This window comes from Sylvia atricapilla, chromosome 1 (assembly GCF_009819655.1).
Source record: "Sylvia atricapilla isolate bSylAtr1 chromosome 1, bSylAtr1.pri, whole genome shotgun sequence".
In the NCBI taxonomy this organism is placed as follows: Eukaryota; Metazoa; Chordata; class Aves; order Passeriformes; family Sylviidae; genus Sylvia; species Sylvia atricapilla.
In genome coordinates this window covers 148,882,965-148,901,766 of record NC_089140.1, presented here as the reverse complement: position 1 = coordinate 148,901,766, position 18,802 = coordinate 148,882,965, and the positions used below count along the sequence as shown (strand labels likewise).

General features: G+C 42.0%; 2 protein-coding genes across 4 annotated transcripts in view; one reads left to right on the top strand and one right to left on the bottom strand.

Annotated features, from left to right (window-relative positions):
• The window catches only part of AGO2 (argonaute RISC catalytic component 2), a 57,408-nt gene extending 43,296 nt beyond the window's left edge, over positions 1-14,112 (top strand). Inside the window, exons 16-21 of one of the 2 annotated variants that reach the window (XR_010745449.1) lie at positions 75-209; positions 968-1,069; positions 1,431-1,630; positions 1,957-9,985; positions 10,021-12,281; positions 12,312-14,112. Coding sequence is in view for 1 of the 2 variants with exons in the window: in XM_066336571.1 (XP_066192668.1) it covers positions 75-209; positions 968-1,069; positions 1,431-1,630; positions 1,957-2,065 (546 nt within the window). In the remaining variant the exon portion in view is untranslated. Of the gene's footprint in view, positions 1-74; positions 210-967; positions 1,070-1,430; positions 1,631-1,956; positions 9,986-10,020; positions 12,282-12,311 lie in introns of those variants that run through there. The other variant, XM_066336571.1, reaches the window with a different exon arrangement.
• A 390-nt stretch (positions 14,113-14,502) lies between these two features.
• CHRAC1 (chromatin accessibility complex subunit 1) lies at positions 14,503-18,802 on the bottom strand. Of its 2 annotated transcripts, none has more exons than XM_066336593.1 (3): positions 18,518-18,802; positions 17,797-17,923; positions 14,503-14,791 (listed from the first exon to the last, which is right to left on the bottom strand). In XM_066336593.1, the coding sequence occupies exons 1-3, from the start codon at positions 18,653-18,655 to the stop codon at positions 14,586-14,588; spliced, it is 471 nt and encodes a 156-aa protein (XP_066192690.1). In that variant the 5' UTR covers positions 18,656-18,802; the 3' UTR covers positions 14,503-14,585. The 2 variants fall into 2 exon arrangements, with proteins under 2 accessions (XP_066192690.1, XP_066192698.1); XM_066336601.1 differs by lacking the exon at positions 14,503-14,791 and adding an exon at positions 16,177-17,047 and having other exon boundaries at positions 18,518-18,763.

Below are 18,802 nucleotides of genomic sequence, written 5' to 3'. Positions count from 1 at the left end.
TAGATAAGTAAGAGTAATTTGTATGATGGCAACCGTTCATGTTGATCACACCTCTCTCTCTGTGTGTGGCTCAGGTTCTCCACCACGAGCTGCTGGCTATCAGGGAGGCTTGCATTAAACTGGAGAAGGATTATCAGCCTGGCATCACATTTATAGTGGTGCAGAAAAGGCACCACACCAGACTCTTCTGCACGGATAAAAACGAACGGGTACGTTCTCATGGAGACCCCCAAACATCCAGCGGGCAGCCAAGTCACCAGTTATTGTTTATTTGTGGTACTTTCTGGGTGGGGATGAGACTCCCCAGGTTGATTTTTTGGTATTTTCTGTCTGAAGAGGAGACTCCCCAAGTGTTGCTGAGAATGGACAGTTCCTCATGGCAATGCTCTGCTCACAGGTTGGGCTTTCCACGTCCTTTTCCTTCTGCCTGGTTTCTCTGTGGGAGCACTTGGAGCCCACTAGGCTTCACGGCAATAATTAGTAACTCCCAAAGCTGACATGAAGGTGATTGTTACATTAATAAACGCTGTGATTACAGATGTTAAATTGTTTGAAAGTAAAGAATATTTTGACATTCTGCTTTGAAGAGGTTTTGAGGGAAGAGGTGGCCTGTCTGATAAGGAAGGATTGTCCCCTCACAGGAATAAAAAGGAAAAGCTACTGTCCTGGAGTGGGAAGGTGAAAAGAATTTGACAAATCAGTTGTAGGAACTTCTTTTTACATTATTCAGAAAACCAAATCTCTTTAGGCAATTTCTAAGAAGATTTTGCAGCTTTTGTCATTTTCTCCATAGTAGAGACACTGCAGATTGTCAGCTGGAACAAAATTTCAGGTTTACACACTGTTTCTTCACTTTCTGCTTTTTTATAGATCTTTTTCTTGTGTTTGTTTTCCTGACTATACAGCTGAAAAGAAAAACACTCCTTTGTGTTGTGCCTCAGTTTCTTTGCATTTCCTGTTTACACAGGTTGGAAAAAGTGGAAACATTCCAGCTGGTACCACAGTGGACACAAAAATCACCCACCCCTCAGAGTTTGACTTTTACCTGTGTAGTCATGCTGGGATTCAGGTACGACATTTTGTGTGGCATGGTAACTCTTTAACTGTCAATGTTTCTAGTAAAGCTACTTCATCTGATCACTTTTTTGTCAGGTCTGAGGTTTTCAGGATGTAAGTAGCATTCAGTTTGATCATTTAATTTCAGAGGTGAAATTTTGAGAAACACAGCCTTATCAAAAAAGGGGAAGGGATTAGTTTGATAGGGAGCAAGGAGGGAGGTTGTTTGCCTTTTAAAGGGAAAATTGGCTGAAATGTGTAGAACTGCTGCCTGTGGCTTTTGAGGAAGCGGCTGTCTCGCTGCAGTTCCCCTGCAAAGGTGGAAGTTCAGGAGGTGTTTGGGAATGCTGATGAGATGTGTGATCTGGCTCCAGGGAACAAGCAGACCTTCCCACTACCACGTGCTGTGGGACGACAATCGCTTCTCGTCGGACGAGCTGCAGATCCTCACCTACCAGCTGTGCCACACGTACGTGCGCTGCACGCGCTCCGTCTCCATCCCGGCCCCGGCCTACTACGCACACCTGGTGGCCTTCAGAGCCAGGTACCATCTGGTGGATAAAGAACACGATAGGTAAGTTCAGAGTTGGGAATTTTTGCAGCGTTGGAAGGCAGCAGGCTTGTTAATTCTGGGATCAGCGGTGTCCTCAGCAGTTCGAGGGTGGATTTGCTCTCATCGCTGAATAATGCTGATGAAACAAAGCAGAAGATGTTCCCTGTACGTGCTGTTTTCTGTTTCAGAACCTCAGTGTTTCTTCAAGGGTAACTAATGTTTGACCATTCTTTTCAGAAGAAACTTATGATACAGAAACATGTGCAAGGAAAGGCAGATTAAATAGGGTTTCTTTTCCCCACCCCAACCTGTTGGTTTTTGTTTTTCCCCCCTCCCTTCTCTTTCAGTGCTGAAGGAAGCCACACTTCTGGCCAGAGCAATGGCAGAGATCACCAAGCACTTGCTAAGGCAGTCCAGGTGCACCAGGACACGCTGCGCACGATGTACTTTGCTTGACATGTTTTAGTGTTCAGCGGCTCCGGACAAGGCAGAGTTGGATTCACACCAGACCAGCTGCACTTAGACCAACAGATGCCCCAGCCCAGGGACAGCCAGCAATGAGTGATGCATCTTTATTCCTTTCTTTCCCATTTGCAAGGAAGCCTTCCGTCCAGAATTTCAGACTTGATCACAAACTGCATTTGTGTACCAAACCCCGCTGTTGTCGGAAATGTGGTTTGCCAAAAAAAAATCTCTGAGCTGCTTGGTATAAAACAGACCCAAATTTTATAATTAAATCAAGAGCTGCAATCTCAGGGCTTAGGGAAGGAAAAAAAAAAAAACCAAACCAACAACCCAACCCACAAAACTCCCCATTTAGTTTGCTGTTCATTGAGTTGCTTTTGATAATTTGGAAAGATCTAAGTCATACTAAGGTTTGATGAGCTAAAATGCTGTGAATCAGCTTTTAGTACAAAAGAAAGCAAAGCATTTTTTGAGTATTTAAGAAGCCTTGATTATTCTAGATGCATTTACAAAATTTTTATTTTCAAAATAAGAGCGTGACAAAATTCTGGTTTCTAAATGTCTTATAAAGATTATTCTCAGATTATTCTCTGTGTGTCTAAGGGCAAATGTATTTTCTGAAGCTTGTTCTTGAATGTTTTTATTGTGCTGCATTTTAAAATGTTTTTCATAGACTAAAGATGCATTTAAAAAAAAAAAAAAGAAAAGAAACCTGTACCTAAGCTTTTAATAGCTCCAGTTAGATTGGCAGAAGAAAATGTGCCATTTAAAAAAATTTGTAAAGATTTTTTTGAAATCATACTGACAGCTAACTTTAGGATTTGTCATACAGGACTGTGACACTTACTTTCCAAAGTCTCTAAAGAATACGGGTCTGTGGTGATAAATACAGTACAATCCTTTTTCACTGTTGTTTGAGTTAATGTAAATTTTATATATGTTTCACAGTATTAATGTGATAGACTAGATGTTATTATTTATTTTTATTTACTAAGGAGTGCTCATTATACTTCTGTTAACATATCAAGAATGCTTTGAACTTAGAAAGTAAAATCCTTTTTGTGGAGACATTTCTCTTCAAATGCAAAAAAAAAAATATGCAATTGATGTGGTGAGAGGAGAGAGATGCAGCCAGTGTCTGTTGTAGCTTGGGATTTGCAGAAAGGCTTTTTCAACATGCACACAACACAGCAGGTTTTACCTCTGCGGTTCAGACGCACACAAGACCAACATCCTACATTCATTCAAGCACAAACCAGTTGTATTTTATTTATATGTTGAGTAGTGGTGAAGCAGGAGCTCTGCTAGAGGAGAGTGGCTCGCTGGAAGTTAGGCAGAAGTCAGAGAATCTATGCAGTAAAGATAAACGTTAGGAGACTGAAGTTTACGTAGGGAGGGAGGTGAAACTCTCTTCACTATGCATAAGAACCGTAGGAAACATGAGAGTTTTGCCATTCTCTTAGGAGAAGCATTAAATAAAACTTAAAAAATTATTAGACAGATGCTTCTGTTAGTTTGCACACTGGATTCATAAAAACCATAATACACATGTAAACCATTGCACTAATGACAATGCCACGAGCAGGTCTAGGAGAAAATGGAAAAAGCCCAGGAAAGTTTTTTATGCAGACTTGATCTTTGTTTTTCTGTGGGATAACTGAAACAAGATACTGAGAGGCAGGTTGGAAAACCTTCATTCTCTTCCAGTGATGGATTTTGCTTTGTCTTTTCCCTTTTCTCCAAGCAGCTGCTCAGTCTCTGTTTGGACACTTTTACCTCTGGCCACTGGGATGGGCGAGTAGCTTTAACCCATGCAGAGCTCTGGGCCACAGAGCAGGTCAGCTGCAACCAGCTAGTGTTGGATAAGCTAGAAAATGCCCAACCTTTGCTGCATAATGACCTTTAGGTACATAATTCCAGTTCAGATCTTCACCTTGTAGCAGTGCATTGGTGCATTGTCGGTGTTTTGTCGGGGAAATGTAGAACCTGTTAATGGAATTATCATATTTGTACTATTCTAATTGGGTGATTAGGCTGCTGGCTCAGAGTGTCTTCTTGGTCATAGTTCTGTAAATTCAGATTTCTGTAAATTCGAAGCAAATCCTAGGTAGCATTGTCTGTCTTGCTGTGTGCCAGCGAGGTTGTAACCTACCTCCCCTCAATCACCCCTAAGCTGCAGATCCTCCCCGTGGTGGGTGTGTTGCACTTCTCTGTGTTTCCTTCAGAGCTTTCCTATTTCAGTGAAGATATTCATTTGGCAGAGTTTTATATAAGAATTATTTTTATATGAATTCTTCTTATCAAATAGGATAAAGATCATCCATTTTAAGACATCATTTTAACTTATTTGCTGTCTGTTATGCAGAGACCTCTTGGATGTGAAATTCATCCCCCTCTTTCCGTGCAGATCTGGGACAGTGGAATTGTACAGGTGGTCAGATGGGGTGAGGAGGGCACGATCTATCTTGACCTCAAATCTCATTTCTGAAGCAGCCTGGGACTGCATTGCATCCTATTTAAGGTGTTTCCTTTGTGAGAAAAGGAGTTTTAGGCAGACCCTTGATCTGATAGTAGCTCTTGTTTGTGTGTCCTCTCGGAATGAGCAGAAATTCTGTGTAGATTTCCTTCCCTCAGTATGAAGAACTTGGAATGTTTATGTGCATTTCAGGACATTTTTACCTTTTACAGATCTTTCTAAGCCTCTAATACTGCTAATTCTTTATGCCTTGTGTCTCCCTCCTTTTCCCTCCCACCAGTGGTGAATTAGTGAATAATTTAAATCCTTTTTTTAAAAAAAATACTGATTAGCTATATACTTTGTGTGAAGTACAGCATGCTGGCAGTCCAGCACCTCTCTTTCTGGGAATATTTTTAATATAAATTACATACTGAAGAATGTCTCCTGTTAAAAAAATGTACCTAACAAACACCTAAAATATTAGTATTATTTTTTATTCTGTACCTCCCACATGTCTGGTGTAGAACAGCAACATCTCAGGTCAACACAAAGCTCCAGAAGTCTCAGTCTCCCCCAGGTTACTGGTGGAGAAGTGCCAGCTGAGGTCACTGCTCTGAGTCTCTGGGTCACTGTGCAGGTCAGGTCAGCAGTAACCAAATTTGTGCCACCCTTGGGCATTTTCCAGACTCTGCAAAGGAGTCCCACTGCACAGCCCCCCAAAACAGCATCAGCAAGTGTGAAATGCCCCTCTTGGGAGGTGACAAGTACTATCAGAAGACATGAAATATTTAAAAGTTTGGCTTTTTTCCCTGATGTGCAAAATCTAATGCATTAAAGAGGTTTGCTTGGTGGTGGAAATTTCTGCTCCAGTGGCTGAACAGAGTAAGGAGTCCACTCCATCTGTTCAGCACCCAGGAAACAACTGAGCTGATCCTTAGGAGCAAATGTCCTGTTGGGAAATGCTGGAAGGAGGTGGATTTGTCTCTGCCTTTATGTGGCATTTAAGACAGCCCTATGCAATTTAACACTTGTGTGTGTGTATGCACTGATGTACAGAGTGAGATCACTTGTTTTATTAGAGCTCCTTATTTTGGCTTGGTTTGCTTTAGAATGTTTGACTTTGTGAATTACAATCAATGATCTTCCATGTTCCAGAGGCTTTGGCACAGGAATTCCTTCGTTTCTTGATCTGTCAGGTAACAAATACCTTTGATCTCTCTCCAGGCCCCCAGGCAGCGTTCCCTGATTGTAAAAGCAAAAAGGTTGTGAAAGTTTGGTTTTAATTCTGCCTCTCTCAATAACTCCTGCAGCCTTTGTCTGTTTTAACAGAGTCTTGTTCTTGTTGGATCATTTTTAAAACATAAGACAAGAGGTTTTTCCACAAGGATTTTCAAATTAAAACTTCTGGAGAGTAGGTGTGAGAAGTTTAGGGTCTTTTTTTTTCTTAAAGGATTGAAGTTTCTAAGATGCTTCTAAGTTTTTCTTTCTGACTAAAATTGTTTGTGTATGTGCCCAAAGGCTTTTGATTAAATAGCAGACTCAGTCAAATAAGCATCTCTGGTGGCATAAGTAACCCATAAGGGACTTTTTTTTTTTTTTAAAGACATCTTTTACACATTAACGAAACGAATGTAAGAAGAGTTCTCAGTATTTTTAACACTTGAGACCAGTGTAATTAAACTCACTTGTTTTCCCATTTTTTAATAAGCTTCTCCTGCCATAGCATCTCTCTTTGTGTGGCTTTCCCCATTCCTAATGCAGGGCAGTCCTTTGTTTTTTACTTTTATATTCCATTTGGTAACATGCTTCTTGATGCACACATGCCATCTTTCATAAGGAAAACTTCAAGTAGAAGGTAATTGCACTGATTTTTGGGTTTTTCTAAACGCCCTTTTTACTGTAAGGTGTTTTTTGGTTTTTTTTTTTTTTTTTTTTTGCATCTGCTGTAGCTGTTTGAAATACTGTAAATAGTGCTCTGTACAGCAAATACTGAAATGCTGGGGATACCATTCCTTGTTATATTTTCCAGAATACTGCCATGCTTTCCAGTGTTGAGACAGGAGCCTTGGTGTTAAATGCTGTTAGACTTCGTGTGCATTATGGTATCAGTCCAGGAAGGGCACAGTTGCTGTAGTACAGTGGAAATATGTAGGATTTGTCTGAATTTGTAAAACATTTTTTCCTTCTCTCCTCAGTGCGTGTTTCTCCCAGACCACAGGATACAGTTTTCCAGCTCTCACTGTGCTCATTGTCTGTGCAAGGTTCAAATGCCAGTTTTGGTACCAGTTTGATGACTGATGGCATTAATGTAATATTTGGCTTGTCAGCTATAGCTCTCACAGGTTTTCCTTTCTTGCCTGATTCTTGTGTTGTAGAAGCAGAATCAGTGGACGTGGCAGAATTAGTGGAATTACAGGGATTTGGGATCCAGTTTCAATGTCTCGCTGTGGGCTTTGGCAGTGCAGTGGATGTTTCAGTGCTCTGAGCTAAGGAATGGTGTCACCTCTGCCTGCCCATGGGTCTCCCTTCCATCAGCAATTGCTTTTTGCTTCCATAACACTCGGGGACGGGACAGACCCCAACTCCAGCCCCATTGTCTAATGTTAGGATGCAAACCAGCAAGTTCTGCCTTCTGTTTCTGAGGGTTAATGAGTGGAAAGATGCATTTCTGAAAGAGTTTCATCCAGATGATACGGGAAGGGAGTTCGGTGTGTGCTTGGTGTGGCACGGAATCTGTTTAATCCCATTTAATGTTTCAGTTGCTTTGTCAGAGTCGTTTCTTTGAAGTGTTAATTTGAATGTAATTGCTTGGCCAAATCACTACAAAAGTGGGTTTTGTGAGAATCTTGAGTTACAAAGCAGGTGCAGTTCAAGGCTACCTCCTGTATTCCTTCATGGAAGAATTAATTGAAGTGAACCTCCCACTAAACAGCCAAAATGCTCCCAGAGGGACTGGATTTGTCCTGGTCTGTTCCTTACTGGGAAGTGGCAGTGCCATACTGTGATCCTGGGTGGCTGCTCAGCCTTCCCTCTGTCTTCCAGAGGCATCCCTGTGTATTGAGAGGGTACCAGGATGCCTGGAGAGGCTGCCTAGAACAGAGCCAGACAGTGTTAAAGAATAAACTAGGTATTTATTAAAAGGCCTTCAAAGGATGGACCTTGGGCAGTACAAGAGCCTGGCTGAGGCTGCACCCAAGATGGACAATGGGTCACGAGTTTTCACATTTTTATAAGCTTTGGTCCATTTACACACTGGGATTAATTGTCCCGTTACAGCTTCAGGTTATGAAGTCCCATCCCCCCAGACTGCTCTCCTCAATTTGCTGTTGTTGATACTTTTTGGGCCTGAAGCTGCAATGGTGTCCTTGGTTCTGGGGCTGGAGAAGGATTGTTTTGTCTAACCACACTGTGAGAAGAACTTGCTACCACTTCATATGAAGTTCATAGTTCTATACTAATGCAGTGCAGAATCTGGAAAATAAGAAAGTTAAGACTTAAGGCATCAACCAGACCTGGCAAGTGGCACATCTGGCACATCTGCCTCTGATCAGGGTCACTCCACAGCAGCAGCTCCCTCTGTGACCTGTCCCTTCACTTGAGTTTCTATACTGTTGTTTACCAAATGAAAAATCTTTCTGTACTTTACCTGTTGGCCAGAAAATGTCAGGTTTTCTCTGCTAATCACATGAAGGTGCTTAAAATGTATTTTGAGTCTGAGGCAAAAAATATGTATTGGATTATTTTTAATGTGTTTTTTTAGATAAGTTGACACAGGACTGTAAGATGAAAATACTTCATTCCCTGCTCAGAAAATGACAAACTTTAAAATGTGGGAAAAAAGCCCCAAAGCAAAACACCAAAAACCAATCCCAAGCCTGAATATGTTCATCTTGGGACTATTTAGTGTCAGTTCTGTGCAAAGCTTTGGTCAAAACTCAACCTTTGAAGTAAGTGCATGTGGACTGAGGGTGCTTTAAGTGACCTGAAATGAAACTGTAGAAAACTCTGTTAATACATCAGATTTTGTTTACAATTATTCCAAACAAGCTTCCTCATCTCAGAACAAACCACTCTGCTGACAGAAATACTTGTTGGAGCACAGTGTGCTGGTGTGGTTTCATAGCAGTGTTGATTTTTATTTACAAGTAACTGGGCTTTCTGCTGTGGATTTTGGCTTATCAGAGTGAGTTTCCTGGGATTCTGTGCTCCCTGCAGTTTCTTCCCTTAGTCTCTGGGTCTAGACACTCATGAAGCTCATCCATGGCAGGAGGATTGCTGATTTCCTGACGTTCTGGAACCCAGATTTTGCTAGTGACTGAATAAACCATTATAAATCAGCTCATTAGTAACTGAATGGGGTAGAATCCTGTCAGTTTGGTTCAGTTCTCAGTCATGATTTACCAAAGCCCCCCAAAAGTGTGAAGTGCAAGGTAAATGGCTGCTTTGGAGATGATGTTTCACTACATTGTGCACTGCAGGTGGTGGACACTTGCTGGCAGGGCTTGCACTGTGCAGAGGTGCTGAACAGCTCCTCTGTCACTGATGAGAGCAGAGTTTTGTGTGTTCCAGATAAAGCAGACCCAGGATTGTCAGGAAGTTTAAGGAGTGAAGGAGTTCTGTGCTGGGTGCTGCTCATGCCCTTGAGAAGAGAAACACCCCAACCCTTGGGGAAATGAGAGAGGAAGTGAGGGGAGACATTTCCTTGCAAAATTGCCAATTTAAGCACTTGTTAAGGTGACAGTTTAATTCTTAGTTTTCCTTCTGGCTTCCCTGTAAGTGCCCCTCAGAAATGCTCCACCCTGCACCCATCTGCTGGCCCCATCCCAAATGGGGAAGGTTGGCAGGGAGCTCCCCAAGTCCATTTGTGGTGTCAGAGAGCTCTGACTTGGCTGGGGCCAGGACAGGGACAGGGTGCTGCTGGCTCTGCAGGGATGAGAGGTTGGCAGGAGTTCAGTGTGGGAGTTGTGCCTGTGGCAGCACTACAGACCCACAGCACCAGATGCAGGCTGTGGCTGCTCCTTCCTCCCACCTAAATATCCCTCCCAAATGCAATTCCTTTGGATTTGTCCATGTGCTGCCTCAGCAGATCCATCATAAACCTGCCTGGGGCTGCTCTTCCACCAACCAACCTCCCTGTGTGGTTTGAGGAGCCTTGGGTTTGCATGGCAGTTCTGTATCAAAGGGAATAATCCTTTCCACAGGGTTCTCAGGAGTGCACAGGTTTTAGCTGTATTTTTTCCGCACATTTTGGATGTGCTGTTGAGCCACAGACTTTAGTTTTGGGGTTTTTTTCCTCCTTTCCTAAAGCACAGCTAAACCACCTGCTGGAACAGCTGCTCTCTGCTCATCAGCAGGGATTGCAGATGCTGTCTTGACCTGGGAGCAAGGCCCCAAAATATAAATTTAGACTTTTCTGGTCATTTTATGTTGTGTTTTTTTTGGGTTTTTTTGGGGTTTTTTTGGTTTGTTTTTTTTTTTTTTTTTTGAGTGTGCTTGGCAAGCATGAATGGTGAACAGGTCAGCAGGCAAACTTGGGAGTCTCTAATCCCTGGCTAGTGCTGTTTGTGTTTGCTTTGTTAGGTTAGATTTCCTGTCAGGAAAAAAAAAAAATCATGTGGACTCTTTTCTGTATTTATCAGTTTTTCCTGGTTTTGAAGCCATGAATAGAGGAAGCTTCACCTGTGCCAGTTTTTGTGAAATTGCACATTTTTGCCTGACATGTACTTGACTTAAAGCAGATCCTGTCTGGGCTTTATGGGCACCCCAGAAACCTCAGCTGCTGTGGGTTGGATCAGACCTCTCATGTACCAACATGACATGCAGTGAATTGTGTTTCTAGATTTCACCAAAGTTAGTTCTGTATCAGCTGTGAGGTGCTCAAACCTCACTGTTTTATAGCACTGTTTCTATGCTGTTAAAAACCAAGGATTTGACCCAAATTTTGTCATTCCTGATACATTTTCTCATGAAACTTAATGGCTGAACCCTTCAGTTGCTCATTTACAAATGACAACTTGATAATTGCATTTTAAAGAAAATAACAGAAATAACCCCAACTAAACAAGCCATCAAAACCCATGAAGGAGTAAGCTTTAGATTTATCTTGGAAAATCAAATTTTCAATGAGATGCAATGAGGAATTACATGTGGCAAATTTCTGTGCTATCCTGAAGAGTGTTACCACTTTCTTTCTGTAATTTGTTGGTAAAGTTCAGTAGATTTGCTAGGTCTGTGTGTGTGACAGGACAGGGGACAGTGCCTAGGTTGTCTAAAAGATACAAAGGCAGTATTTGGCTGGAAATAACAAGCACAGTTCCCCTGGCTTTTGCAGTATTGTGTGAGTTGTACAATCACAAAGATTTCAGTATTTAGGGCAGTTGATAAGTAAAAATCCAGCCCCAGATTTCTGTGCAGCAGAGTGGTTGACTTGATCTTGGGAGGGCAAGATGAAAACCAGAATGTATTGATTGAATCTATTTTTTTTTTTTTTGCTTTAATTTTGGTACATGGCAAAATGAACTGACTTTATCTGTTAAGGTTTTATTAATCTTCCATTTTAGTAGTTTTAAATTTTTTAAAAAAATATTTTTTATAAAATAACTGAAAAAAAGAACCAAAAATCAATCTAGAAGCTTCATATTATAAATGTTCCCTCCACTCAAAATGACCATTTAAAGTTTGCTTTTTTTTTTTTTTTTTTTTTTTTTGAGGAAAAAAGTTATGATGTTAAGGTCGTTCCAAGTGGTACTAAATGTGTGTTGAGTAGTTCTGTGTGTGTGTTGCATCTCTGTGGTTCTCGTGCTTGCAGTATTGAAATGATTAGTGCTGGCTGGGTGAGAGTAGCACTTGTAATGCAAAACCTGGCCCAGAATTCCCCTCAGCTGTCTCTGAAGGGCATCCCTGGCACTGCAGGGTTTCCCATGGGGGTTGGAGGCATCACTTGGCAGTGCTGGCAGTCACAGGGAGTGGAATTAATCAGTTGCTTCTCTCGCTGCCATAGGAGTGAGCACTTGTGTGATGCTGTGTGGCCACGCCACTTTAAACTAAGCCTTAACTAAATGATAAATGTGTCGGATTCCTCTCTCAGAATATGCAAAAATACTGTTTAAGGACAGGAGGGTGTTCCTGTAGAGCTTCAGTGTTAGTAAAGGCAGTCTCCTGACCTGAGAAATAAGGGGCACCTGTAGCTGTCTGTACTGTGATGCCTCTTTGGGCACTGGCTGCCGCGGGCATTCCTCTGGCAGCCGACCCCAAACAGGCTTTCCCAAATCCCGGCTTTTTGTTGTCCTTGTTGTCAGACATATTCTCCTCCCTCCCCCTGCCAGCAAATCTCTGCCTGAAGGAGGATTGTGATTTAACACTTCAAATTTTACATCCCAAAAAAAGCCATTCTTGAATTCTATGCTTGCTTCGGGTAGGTGCCATCGCTTCCACTTCTTATGACTGACATAGGATCCTTAAAACATTTTAAATAGAGGCAAAAAAAACCCAAACAAACAAACAAGTGTTGGGGACCCAGCTTGCTTTTATTTTATTTTTTTTTTCCAATTTGGATCTACCTCATGTAACCAGTTGGGTGCTAATTACTCAAATTGTCAAGGAGATTTGGCAAAGGTGACCAAACCAACCCCATTCACAGCCCAAACCCTTGGGTTTCTTCTTCTGAGACAACAGTCTTGGATTTGAGTTCTATTCTTTGTGCCTTTGTGGTTTTTTCCCCAGTGTACAACAATCAAAACTCCTCTTCTTGTTAAAAAACAAAAAACAAACAAAAAAAAGAAAAAACAGCCAATGGTTTTTAACCACGCCACAAAAAATGGAATTTGAAAATATTTTTCGGTCTAGCAAGTTGTAAATTAAAGTATCACAGCTGACCTAGGCAAAGAGAAATACCCAATAAAGAAAGTTTTGGAAATGTTTAATCCCGATCCCGGATCTCTACATCTCTGTATATGCACATAGCACACGACTTTGTGTGTGTATGTGTATATATAAAAGTATAAAAGGAAGGGAGACATATGTAAGGGTGAGGGAATAAAACATCATTGACCTTTCCACAGTTTTGTATGCAGCAGTTTACAACTGTGTGTTTTTTCTACTATGTGAACCTTTTTTACTGAAAAAGAATTCCTTTTCAGAAAGCTTTAAGTTGTGATACGCTATCATTTTTTGAAGTTTAAAAAAATTTTTAGAAATTCACTTTTTACCAGTACCTACTACAGAGGGGGAATCTTTGCTGTAAAATTGTATTTACTTTAAATATTAAAAGAAAAAAAAAAATCTATAAATGGGATTGTAAAAGTGCTGACATTCCATCATGGCAGGACTTCCAAGCTGTTTCCTAAGGCTTTCTGTTGCAGAGAGACTCAACAAAAGGAAAATGCCTCTGTTCAGTGTTTTTATAAAACTGCTCCATCAGGTCTAGACTTAAGCTATATTTTCTAAAGCCTAATCATCCTTTAATATGCTGCAGATAAATGATCAGCATGGTTGCACTTTCTCAGTAATAATGTTTGCCCTGCAATTGGCTCGTGATAAGGACTTCAGTTTTTTAACAAAACCAATCGTACTTTGGGCAGAAGGTAATATTTATATAGGTACCTCAAGAGGAAAAGAAAAAAAAAGAGCCTGAATATGCTGCATTTTGTTTCTTTAACATTTTTCATGTAGCATTTGTTTGCTTTTCTGGTTTTTAGGTGATGACTTAGCTACCTGTTTGCTTTGGGGGACCCCGCTAGTGTTTTAGGCCATTGTTTTCTCGCAGAATGTAGTATCCTGCCTTGGGATCATGCAGGAGTTTGGGATGGGATGTGCCCTGCAGTGTGCACAGGGGAGGGGGACCATGGAAATTCGCTTTACAGACTTCAGGAAAAGGATACTATATTCCTAAAACAGACAATACATGTTCCTAATTCTTACTTATGGTTTGCTGGGGGGTTTTGTTGGCTCGTTCTGCTTTCTTGACTCTTTTCTCAAATATGAGTGTGCAAAGGGGCAGTTGATTAATGGAGGCAGACAGTGACCAAACTTGCCCCATTGGGGGGTGTTTTGGAGGTGATGCCCCAAATCCATGGGTAAGAGCAGGGCCCCACACTGGAGCAGGACCCTCCTGTTCTCTGCCTGCTCCCCTACTGCAGGTCCACCCTCTATCCTTCATTTCTGAGTCAATGAAAATCTAAAAATGGGCAGAGATGGGGAATTTTCATTGAGAACTGTTGAAGGAAGCTTCTTCAAAGGCTGTGAAATTGAGCATTTATTGTCATGTTTTTAAGCTTAGGTGGGTCCTTTTCCAAGTTTGTTTTACAGCTTGCAAGGTAAAATAGTTTGCACTACTTTTGCAATAAAGTCATGAAAAACCTAACAGGTTCTGTTCTGGTTTCTTACTGTATATATACAACTAATACTAAAGATTTAGCATAGTGTTTTTCACCTCAAAACATAAGACTTGTAACAAGCTCAGAATGCTGTAATTCCTGACAAAATAATGATGTGAATGGTATTTTATAAAGTTATTTTGTATGGTGTCGATTTTGTTTTGCCTCATAGTATGTCAATAAAATAAAATTCCTCATCTTTACAAGATACTGTTTGATGTCTTTTGATTTAATATTTGGCCATTTTCTGCAGTTACTGTGAGACTGCCAGAATCTCTGGTCCATTGCCCTGCCTTGCATTTCTCCCTTGTTTGTGTTTGGATGTTTCCCTGTGCTCCCACCCGCTCTGTGCCCAGCCAGAGACAATCCACGCTGCTTTAACTGCTTACAAGTTGCAATCCTGGAATTGATTTTGGAACGTGATTTTTAAATTTTTCTTTCTCAGTGAATCCCTACAGTGATCAGTTTTTAAATGAAGAAAACGTAGCACCTGGTGGTGACAACAGAGCATCCAACAGAATTGCAAGGATGCCAAGGAGCTTCCTCTGGGAGCCCAACCCTGCAAACACAGATTGATTTTACTCAATAATATGAAATACTGTCAGAGCGGTCTCCTCCCTTTATTTTTCCCCTTGTTTTTTGAAATAACACTTTGAATTGGATGAGGTTTTGCTCAGTGTCAGGCTCTTGGGGAAAACAAATAACCCTTCACTGGGTTGATGGCAACAAGCTTTGGCAGATGCAGGGCCTTTGAGAGGGCTGTGGCAAATTTTGGCAGCTCTGAAGTCCCCATCGAGGATTCTGGATAAATGAATCCAGAAGGGTGTGCACATTCTTCTGGGCTCAGGAATTCACAGACAATGTTCATCATCCCACAGGAAACTTCTAAGAGAGATGAAATGTGGTGATTTATACTTTGTAACAACAGTTCTTTTGTTATTTTGGCGAATTTAGGAAGCTTCATACCCTTTTGAGCAGCTTTGGCTGGAGTAGGGAAGGGTCTCACAAAATGATGTTGTAGAGGGAAAAAAGAAAAAAAACATGTTTCTAATAATTAATCCTTGAAAGTGTCCCCTGGTCTGTGTTCCACTGCCTAAAATCCCACATCACCTTAAACAGGTCAGGATACTTGGTCGCTTTTGAGGAAGTTCCTGTTAAATGATGCAGTTTGGACAGAGGGAGGAAATAGGATTAAAAAGCTCAAAGGCTGAGGTACAAACAGTGAGATCACTGAGCAGTTGCTGTCATGGGTAAAACAGATGTGACCAGAGGGAAAATTATATAATTTACTGACAAATTAAGTGAAATTAGAAGGTGAGAAAGTAAGTCGAAAATTACAATATCTTCCACCCCTTTTCCAGTCCCTTTTTCCCTCCTGCCTCCTGTCCCCAGGGTGCAGGGATGGGGCTGTGGTCAGAACCCTGTCAGGGCTGTTTGAGGCTTCTCCTCTCTTTGGCTGTGGCCGATCCATGGTTCAGGTATTTGCTTGTTGCCCTCATCCCTATTTCTCCTAGAGAATCACTGTGCAATTTTGTGCTGGTGGATCTTTCTTTCTTTCCCAAAAAACTGGCACACCCCTCCTCACAAACAGCATTCCACACTCAGTTTCCCACACATCTCCATGCACTTTTAATAAAATAATTAAAAAAAAAAAAGGGAAAAAAAAAAGGCATAAACCAGGTCTTGGAACAATGGTTCAATTCTGCCTTCACCCACTTGGGAATTTCCCCAGGGATCCAGCTCCACTCAGCACTCTCTGCAGCATTCCTGGTATAACAGAATTTTCATTTCTGGCAACTTCAGGGAAATTTTTTACAGCACAGCATCCTCTGATCTGTTAAAACAGCAGAAGCATTTCGGGTGGGGCTCAGTAGCTCTGCCAGCCCCTGGTCCTACCTGCCCAAGCTCCATTTGATTTTCTTAGAATATGGAATATGCTGGATCGTGGATAGGCTGGAGCTCCCTGCTATGTTTTAAGAGAAGTTGAGTGTGGTTGTGCCTTCAACCCACGAGAAGCTGTTCAGCTGTTCAGTTCTGGTAACTCTTTACCATGCCCTCCAAATTAGGGTGTTGCTTGACACAAATTCCTGGTTGATTTGCTGCCCAGCTTTTTTTGGAGTGGGAGCTTCTTATTACCTGTTAACATTCCTGGAGCATTTTTCACCCCTGGAGACAGATCTCAGTCACTCCTCTCTCTCAGACTGACTGTGACACTCTGCAAACATTGCCACACTGAAACTGGAAGGAACTACAGGAAGTTTCTGCATCCATTGTCAGTTTTCATACAAAACGTTTATTTAAAAAGTTACATGTAAAGTTCTACACAGGACGGTTGTCATTTCTGTAGCAAAAAAAAAAAAAAAAAAAAAAAAAAAAAAAAAAAAAAAAAAAAAAAAACAAACCAAAACCAAATGAAAAATCCATCTCTGTCACTCAGATGGCAAAGGAGCTGCTCATTCTCAAGAACCCACAATTAAGAGACTTCAATGTGCATTTTGGCAAGAGAAACTACAGAAGTGGAGTTCATTCAAGAAAAGGGTTCTAGATGCACATATTTACATAATTTTCTACCCCATTTACACCACAGCTGCAGAACCATATTAGCTCTTGGGATGGATCTCCTCCTCTCCCATTTGGGTGCCCACATGGCTGTTTTTACAGACTTTTTCTAATGGACTTGGTCCACTTTGGGAGCTTTTGAACTGAAAGCTGCTTGTAAGAAATTTTAAATTTGGATAATGATTGTCTGACAAAGTAAAATCAAATCATCTGACCAAGCTCTGCTGTCAGGTTTGCACTGTCTCTTCCTATCCCCGCCGTCTTTCTGAGGGAAGAATTCCATTCTCCAACGAGTATACAGTTCAATTTCTAAACTTCTTAAAGCAAAAGCAGATGGCTCAGTTTATAAATATATCCAGCATCTGGATTCTCAGTCACAAAAATAATATCCTTTATACAACAGAAAATGCATCAACTATGAAACAATTCTCCATTGGCCTTAAGATCCAACACTGTCACCAACAGCTTTGTCTTCATCCTCTTCCTCCTCACCCTCATCGTCCTCCCTCACTTCTCCATCTCGCTTCTCTTTTTCAAGCATTTTTAGGTATTTGCTAGCTAGGATCTTCTTTGGCAAGATATCTGAAAGGCAGAATTGTTTTCATAGTCAATTTGAATTCTTGTTTTGCCTCATTAATAATGTTGCATCCAAACCATTAATGAAATTAAGTCAAATAGAAATATTAATATTTTTAACAAACCTTAGGTGAATAACCAGGTAAGTCAGCCTGACCCACACTCAGCTGTAAGAGTAGGAGGGAGTTACCCACTTATGGCACAAGTAACCAAAGATAAGGACTCTATTTCATGACTGATTACTGGCAACTTCTACTGTCTGCTGATGCAAATTATTTAATGTAAAACAGTGCTCAACTGCCATAGAGCCAACAAGCCATTAATATAAAATCCAAGTATCAGTAAAAATGTGTGTGTGTGCATATATATATCTAAAAGCACAGAGGGACTATATGATGATGCTCTTTTTCTCAAAACTTACAGGTTCCCACGTGCCATTTTTGGTGCATATAACTTCTTTCACAGGCTGAAAGCTTTCAGATGGAACTGCTGATGGTACTTTAAAAAATGCTTAAGGCAATATCCTCAGAACTGTATTCTGTACATGTTCTGTATGATGTGTAACTGCATAATTTAGAGGCAGCAGAAAAATCTCCATTCACAAAGAAATGTTTTTACGGAGGTAGTTTGTGAGTTCCAGTTGAATGCTAAGCAGGAAATCAATGACCAGTAGGAGAACTGAGTCCTCACAAAACACAGCATTAAGAGCAAGATTTCATTTTCCAAAGCAGAAAATGGCCTTGTGTTATCAATACCTGCAAGGAACTGAAAGGTCTCACACTCTTCTGCTGTATGAGACAAGTCAGTGTAAGTCAGAGCGTTCTTCTCCTTCCCTCTGCCGTGTTTGTAGGAGTATGTAGCCAAATACTGAACAAAAAGCTCCTAAAATATTAAAACAAAATTGAGTCATCAGACTAAGATTCCACACATATCGCTGATCCCTACCTAAAGGCAGAAGCACCCTATTTAACTGCACATACACTGGGCACCCAGTGCAGAGACTCATTACATTTCAGTACCTGAAGGGAGTCTATAGGAAAGATGGAGAGAGACTTTTTACAAGGGCATGTCGTGACAGGACAAGGGGAATGGCTTCAAATTGAGAGAAAGTAGGTTTAGATCAGATATCAGGAAGAATTTTTTCCCTGTGAGGCTGGTGAGGCCCCGGCCCACGTTGCCCAGAGAAGCTGTGGCTGTCCCATCCCTGGAAGTGTCCAAGGCCAGGCTGGACGGGGCTTGGAGCAGCCTGGGATAGTGGAAGGTGTCTCTGCCATGGCGGGTTTGGAACCAGATGCTCTTTAAGGTTCCTTCCAACACAAGCCATTCTATGATTCTAGGCTCGGGGCAGCTTTAAGGTCAGCTCGGTCTCGGGATGCGGACAGAGAAGGGAAGCGGGAGGCCGCCCGGGGCCGAAGGCCCCTCAGCCGGGGAAGGGGAGGCGCGGGGGTGCGAGGGGAGGGCAGGGTTAGCCGGTACCGTGGCCTTGGCGGTGAGGAACAGCGCGTCCTGGTTGATGCTGGAGACCTCCGGGGAGCTCTTCATGATGACGCGGATCCGCGACAGGGGCAGCGACACCAGACGGTTCTCGGTGCCGCTCAGCCGCGGCGCCGCCATCTCAGCCCGACCCCGCGGCAGCGCGGCACGGCCCGCCGGGAGCTGTAGGCGGCGGTGCCGGGACTACAGCTCCCTAGAGCAGGGGGACGGCCTCCTGCCCGGGACTACAGCTCCCTAGAGCAGGGGGACGGCCTCCTGCCCGGGACT

Bases quoted from the DNA above. Each gene is read 5' to 3' on its own strand.
- CHRAC1 (XM_066336593.1), bottom strand. From the start codon at position 18,655: ATGGCGGCGCCGCGGCTGAGCGGCACCGAGAACCGTCTGGTGTCGCTG. The intron at 17,924-18,517 runs GTACCGGCTAAC...TTAATATTTTAG, and splicing joins TCCTCACCGCCAAGGCCACG to GAGCTTTTTGTTCAGTATTT. The intron at 14,792-17,796 runs GTATTGATAACA...CATCTCTCTTAG, and splicing joins GACCTTTCAGTTCCTTGCAG to AAGTTTCCTGTGGGATGATG.